General features: G+C 37.8%; 1 protein-coding gene across 1 annotated transcript in view; it reads left to right on the top strand.

Annotated features, from left to right (window-relative positions):
• Nucleotides 1-7500, top strand: part of LOC138033761 (platelet-activating factor acetylhydrolase 2, cytoplasmic-like) — a 14281-nt gene that overhangs the window by 1357 nt on the left and 5424 nt on the right. Inside the window, exons 2-7 of the mRNA XM_068881576.1 lie at nt 1392-1575; nt 2381-2507; nt 3224-3337; nt 4155-4246; nt 5271-5425; nt 7151-7175. Coding sequence (XP_068737677.1) covers nt 1392-1575; nt 2381-2507; nt 3224-3337; nt 4155-4246; nt 5271-5425; nt 7151-7175 — 697 coding nt within the window. The remainder of the gene's footprint in view (nt 1-1391; nt 1576-2380; nt 2508-3223; nt 3338-4154; nt 4247-5270; nt 5426-7150; nt 7176-7500) is intronic.

The raw sequence follows: 7500 nt of genomic DNA, 5'->3' as shown, positions 1-7500 counted from the left end.
TAATAATTATGGCTATTGTTTAATATGGTATTCAATTCTTAGTGCGTGGTTGTAGATGTTTTTGAGGTGGTTGTAGGTGGTTGTCAATTTTTGTGGGGTGGTTGTTCATGTAAGTAGTTGTAGATGGTTGTCGATATTTTTTAGGTGGTTGTAGGTGGTTTTAGGTTGTTCCACGTTTTAGTGACTACGTTTACACTGTATAATGATAATAGGACTGAGTGGAGTCCAATTTGGTCTGTAATCATACAGTCAAGTGATTAACAAAATCGGACGACCGTGTAGTGGGAGTCTGATTTTTTTAATCACGAGTATGATTGCAGACCGAATTGGACGACACAAAGTCCTGTTACCAATTAATCATAACCATTACAATTTCTGAGAAAACAAAATTAATGCATTCCTTTTTCACTGTCTACAGTAATGTTACAAATTTGTCCATTTTGGGTAGTCTCCATTTTGGTAGGGTAAGTGGTTGTTGCTATGGGGTATTGTGATAAATTCTGTGATTGGTGGATTAAGCTGAGTGCACTTAATATGATTGGCTGATGTAACTGTCCAATTTCAGGTATCCGATTACATACCTGCCAACCCCCAGAGTACAAAAATCTGGAGACATCTAAAAATCTTTGCATTGTAGAATGTCATTTTTGACAATATCTGAATACTCTCCGAAAATCACCTGAAGCCCTTCCAAATGTTCCTGACGTTTCTCGGTTAGAACAGCAATTGCTATTGTTCCCATAACCGCACCAACTTTCTACCACGTATTGTGCAATTTGATTGGCTTATTTCTGACCAATTACAGTACTTGTTAAATATAGCCTATATCAATTTGATTGCTCCGTTTTACGTTTTCCGAACCAGAACAGCTCAAATGAGAGCACTAGAATCCACTTCTTGTTAAATTATTTTCCTTTTTGACATCTCGAAGATAACGAAATTAATGAAAAAATGTTGAAAAAGGCCACGGTAGGTATTTCCCGGGAGATTTGATGAAAAACTTGGAGACTCCCAAGAAAACCGGAAGAGTTAGCAGGTATGGTCACTGTCCGATTTCAACCCTACACAATAATTGGTGAAAAATATAGCAGTTAATGCACCAATCAAATTTGAGAAAATTGTAATGGTTATGATTATCTAAACAAACATGTTTATGTTGATTAAATTTCATGTAGTCATTCAAATAAGGCCTAATGCTACTATTAAAACTAGCATAAAATCCAAGCTCTTGACAATGTACATGTAAAGCATCAGCTAGGATTTTACAGTTACTGTTACAAGCAGTATGCTTTTGAAGGACAAAGAAAGAAGATTATCGACTAGTGAGCATTTATATAACCTAGACAGTGAGTATTTCATTTGATTTCTTCACAATCTTTTTATGATTTCAGGAAATTTACGCATACCAGCTGTGCTCAATGCACCTGTTTTTAAACCTCAAAGTAGCAATTCAGAGGGACAGCTATTACCCTGCGTCGTGTTTTCTCATGGCTTGGGAGGAAACAGACTGATCAACAGTGCTTTCTGTTGTGATCTTGCCTCTCGTGGATGCTTAGTTACCTGTATTGAACACAGGTATGGCTTTGATTTGGAAACAACAACGTCTGAAGAATAAAAGAGGGGCCCTGGCTAATTTGAATTTAAATTTATTAAGTTCACCAATTGTGTGGAAGCCATGCATACATGTAGCAAGGCATTAGGGACAGCAGAACAGAACGAAGCTTCATTTTGACTGTTCACCCTTGGCTAGTACTTACACTTACAATGAATGGTACATGTAGATGTTGATTTTGACAAGGGAGGAAAATGGGGGTGCCCTGAGAAAAACCCTTACGACTCCACATACTATCACAGAGATGCAAGTCACGTGATTATGGCGCCATTATGCCACGCTGATTTCAATGCCAAAGTTTGCATTGCAGGGTATTCACAGATGCTTACCCATCCAGGCTTTAAAACCCGCCCAAGAGGAGTAAATTATTATTGTCGATTAACTTCAGCGAACAGGCAGGAGCAACAATTGTTTTTGTTTGGACAATCATCAACCCAAGAAATAATGTCACAGTGTTGTTTGAGTGCTTTTTTTAAAATTTTAACCAAGTTTTGCTCATAATAGCATCACAGTCTTCAAATCATTTAATGATTGTCCCATGTCACAAGCAAAATAAGCCACTGTAAGATGAGATTACATATAAAACAAGGACCTTCTAACTTCATTCCACAACCTCCACAGCAGTGTTTTTGTGAAATGACCTAATCCACCAAAGCAGGTGAATGTGTGATCACACCTTCTCTTCCACTTTCAGGAACCCAGTTCGGTCTTGATGACTTTTTTAGGGTATTCTGTTAAGGTTTCCTGCTTCTTTTTTTGCTGTTATAGAGACAAGTCAGCATCAGCTACATTTGTTTTAAATAAGAATGACAGCGATAATATGAGAACAGAGGAATGGATACCATATCGTAGGTTACAACCAAGTGATGACGAGTTTAAATTGAGAAATAGTCAGGTTTGTGGTAAATTATTTGCTTTGGCTAGGGCTGACACTGTAATCTAGAGGTTATGTGGGAATTAAAGTGTGCAAAATTCACCCTGTTGTTCCAGAAAATTGGAATGTTACACTGTACATCAAAAACCTAAATGTTAAGTGCAAAAGTGAGAGGCAAAAACAAAGACCACATGTGCTCCGACTTTAAACACGACCAAATATATCCCAATGGTAAAGATTTTGATAAGTTGCATTACAACTTTGAAGCCTGTGACATTAGGCATCAATCAATCTTGACGAGGATTTTTTAGGATCAATATTGATTGAGCCTTTGATCAAGACCTATGGATATCCTTGAATATTGAAATATTCTCACTTGGGTGACTTAGTGCCAGACTTACAGCCTGTAGTACAAATTGAAAAGGTCAACTGGAATCACACGTGAGCATCAAGCCACTGTACTAATTGCAGATTATTAAACATTAATTGCACACAACACGATTCCTGTAATGTGTCGTGCGCAAGGGTGGTAACTTACTAATTTGAGCGGTACTGTAGGTAATGAGTGACAAACCCTTTGTCTTGTTGGACTAGCCACTCATGGATTTTATTCTGTCCAGCGCCCGAGGGTACAGTACTAAATTATTTGTCCACTTCAAACTTGCACTTCAGTGTATAAATGTGTATTTTCTATCTTTTCAGGAACTTTTCCTACTTTTGTTTGTCTCCATTTGCAGGTTCATGAAAGAGCAGATGAATGTGTTCGTGCTCACAACTTACTAAAAAAGATTCACATGGGCAACTTTCCTCCAAATTTATTGAATGATACATCTGTCTTACAACAGCTTAAGGTACATTCACATACATGTACTGATGTATCATCCTGTTTGCAGCTAATTTGTGAAGAAGGAGGTTCAAACACTGGCATTGTGGCTTAGTCTTTAAAAACTTGATTTCTATCAGGATGCAAAATATAAAGTAAAATCCTTTATGGATTATTATGTACATGTAGTGTAAAGCATGCTGTGTGACGGCTTTGTTTCCCTCTTCCAGATACTTACTGGCAATTATGGCTTTAATTTGTTTGATCTTGTCCAACCACATCTTAGCGTGTGATTTACCTTTGATTAGTTATAAAGTACATGCATGATATAGTTAAGCCCAAAACTGCCATTAATTTGGGTCTTTCGGCCTTAGTCTTATTTTCAGACAGAACAGAGGTTTTCAGCTGAGTAAGTGTTATAGGGATGCTAAATGTTGAGGAAAAATTGGTAAAGTGAGTTAGGGTTATGATATTGGATAAGTGTGTCCATAAAGCTTATCCCTGCAGTTCATCTCATGTCTAAACTTGAGTGAAGTGTAGTAGTCAAAGCTTTGGGTGCCATTGCTATGTGCAGCTTGTGAGGCTGTGTATGAACAGTGACAATATTATTGAAATAAACTATTAAACCCTAGGCATTACTTTTTCTCTTTTTACGAAGCGTTGTAAACTTAAGCTGAATTTAGATCCCCCAGTGGAAAGTAACCAACCATTCACTTGCACAACCATCCCAACTGGAATTCAAGGGTTCTGAATTTTTTTCCATTTGTGCTTTGGAAAAAGCCCGCTGGTGGCCACCTTTCAGTAAGAGTAACTGTTTTTAATTTTGTATGTCTTTGTATTCTAAGGGAAGGTTGAATTTAAACAAGGTTGCAGTCATGGGCCATTCATTTGGAGGTGCAACAACAGTCATGTCTTTAGCAAAGGACAAACGATTTAGGTGAGCAATCTAAAGGAAGGAAATAAGAGCTAATGAATATCCTCTGCTATGCTCCTTGGGAGCAGGTTTGGTCCATATGAGAATTAGCGTGCATTCAATTGACCCTATTCCGGAATGCGTGGAGTGATGATTTTAAAATGTTATGCTGGTGTTTTGAAGCAACAAGGATAACAAAGATATTATAAAAATATATTAGCATTTTAGCAGGTGTTTGACAATTATTTTAATATGATCTCCGTAAAAGCGAAAGAATTCAAACTTCTATTTCCATGTAATGCTATTCCAGAATACGGTCAATCAAACGCAGCCTTAGCCTGTATGTCATCACTTTCATTTGCTTAAGTTGTACATTGTAAGCATAGAAATGTTGAGTGTGGACTTCAAGGGACATGGGTATCCCAGCTCAAAGCATGGTCATCCAAAGTGACTGCTCATCAAACCATTCAAATGGGTTGTGTTTTATTCATTGCCACAATACGCAAGAACAATTAACAATTATTACATGAGCGCATGTTGGATATGAGATGGTAAGTAGCCAACGAGGCGCGTTGCACCAAGTTGGCTATAACCAGTCTCATATCCAACAAGCGCAAATGGAATAATTGTTTCATTTAATTTTCATTAAGTTCTTTTAAGCACTTGGACACTTTGACAGAATCAGTTTCCATATTAGGTCATACTGTACATGAGCTGATAATGTAGATTGCGTAAACCAATCAGAAAGCTAGCAACGCAATATCCAAGGTCAAATTGTTGTAATAATTATTGTAACTTACTCCAACCCTGTATTGTAGCTTCAGAAGTCCTGGTGAGTAATCATAGAAAAGAATAATCTGTGACACAAAGCATCTTGAGTAATAATAAATTTACTTCCCTCTTGATGGACTGTCTTGCCTAGTTAGTCGCCCATTGCAAAATTACCCTCCCCACCCTCCTTCTGAGCTCCCGCAATTGTGCACTACACCACTTTGCACAACAAAATTCAACAGTTATTGTTTTTGTTAACTTGTTCCACCTTGTCCAGGTGTGGTGTGGCACTTGATGTGTGGATGTTGCCTTTAGGAGAAGAAATCTACAACTTTGACATTGATCAGCCATTACTTTTTGTCAATACACATGCATTTCATAAGTGGACTGAAAACATTGAGCCACAGAAAAAATTTATCAATAAGAAGCCAGGTGAGCTTTTAGAGTTGTCGTTGCACAAGCAAGTTCATACAATTTTTATTTATTTTATATATGTACTAAACAAAGTTCTCCATTGCCGTGTTTCCATAGCAACTTCCGTATTGCATCCTATAACCCCAATTGACCGTATTCGTATTCTCAGAATTGGACTGGAACTAGCTTACAAGTAATGGAGGCTAATGCGGGGAAATCTTTTCAAATGCAAACATTTTTTAATATATTCACCCGCATTAGCCTCCATTGCGAGCTAGTTCCAGTCCAATACTGAGAATACGAATATGTTCAATTGCACAACTGTTGCACTCTACAACCAAGGTTATGCACTCGTCATTGACTAATCAGAAACGCGATTTTCTGTTGAGTGTAAAATAGAGTGTTATGTCTTTTACGTATTTTAAGAACGTTCTAGTTTTGAACTTTAACGTCAAATGTTACTCAAAATATCTCCCAATCAAAGCAGACAATAAAATGTACCAATCACAACGCAAGGCCAATACGTGCAGCTGGCGCTGAGCGCAGGAAAGAGACCGATGTTTGCTTTGGCTTCTCATTGGCTGAGATTGTGGTGTGCTATTTTTAAGCCAATCACCGCGCGGAGTAATTTTAAAGAAATCGCGAAACGTTTGTCCAATTACCATGAAGTAGGAAACGCAGTGTCATCATTTTTCTAAGGGCACTTTCATGGCTTATATAGCGATTTCGTTTGTTAATGACTTTTTTATGATTTGAACAAAATGCATAACGATAGGAAAAGCCAAAAATGCTTGTGACCGATTTTATGAATGTTACAACGTAAAAACTTAAAAGAGTCCACCTGACGTTTTTAAGCTCGCACACTATTATGTGTTGTTCATTCGTCGCCTTGAAAAAACAGGTATAAATACGTATTCTGTCGTTATACATGTATGCTTCGTCATGATATTTGAGCTGCTATCAACCGAAATGTGTCGTTTGGTAAGGAAATAGCGTTACAATGTTCCTCTGAAAAGTCCGTAGCACCAAAACAATTACCGTCCGTTTGACTATTCTCAAACCCTTTCCGGTATAGCCTTGATTTAAACTATACTGGGTGAGGTGTTTAGTTCACGCAGAGGATCATTTTGTCATTTTTGCGCCAATTTTGCTGAGGTCCAGGTGGGTTTAGAGAAAGTCTTAGAGCGGAAAATAAGCGTTGATCCAATCACTGAGCACACATGAAGGGCAAGTAAAGAAAAGAGCCCGGTCTTATTTATACGCGGTGATACTTAAATTACTAATTTTGAAGTGTGTGAGGCCTTGCGTAGAAAGTAACAATTGGAATAAACGAAAAAAAAGCCGAAATAGAAAGAGACAACCAGTCGACTATTTATAAAGCATGGTCGAGTTGATTTCAAGACCCAAAAGTTTGGTTTCATCAAACTAGTTAATAAAGGGTTGATAATTTGCTCTGACGAAGGACTCACGCACAAAACGTCAGCCATTTGATCTTTTCACGATGGCCTCAACTGAATTCGACCTTTATCAATCCGTTTGACAAAAACCAAATTTTCGTGTTTTACTCTGCAGCACCACACTTTCTCTAGAAACAAACCTCTTCGTTCGTGTGAAGGATAAATCCACATGGTGGCAAGAGCGGGATTTGAATCCAGATTACCCGTATGCAAATCCGTCTTCCCACCCATTGGAGAACGCCTTTTCCAATATTTTCTCTTTTCTCTATTTTTTTCTTTTATGCAGATACGCGGCCGATCATTGCTATAAGGTAAGAGCCAAAGGCAGTTTTCATTTGTATCGAAACTTAGTTAACAGAATTCTGACAGTTCACTGGCTTTCCTAATCTCGTTCTAAAGTATGTCATCGAGAAATATATCTCTTCTTTCATTATTTCCAAGTACCCCTGAGTCACCGTTGAAGGGAGAATATCATTTTTCATTTTATCTACAGGGGTTAACAATTTCCATCTCAGTCATTATTCAAATTAGTGCGAATAGACCGTTTGGACAATTCCAGTGTGAGCAGAAAAGCCAAGTTTAATGGTCTTTCACAGTTTCTCACTGTCACGCAACAAAAAACATGAATTCTGAACC

Source organism: Montipora capricornis, chromosome 14, assembly GCF_036669925.1.
Source record: "Montipora capricornis isolate CH-2021 chromosome 14, ASM3666992v2, whole genome shotgun sequence".
In the NCBI taxonomy this organism is placed as follows: Eukaryota; Metazoa; Cnidaria; class Anthozoa; order Scleractinia; family Acroporidae; genus Montipora; species Montipora capricornis.
Note: the sequence above shows the minus strand (reverse complement) of the source record. Positions and strands in the feature narration are given on the sequence as shown.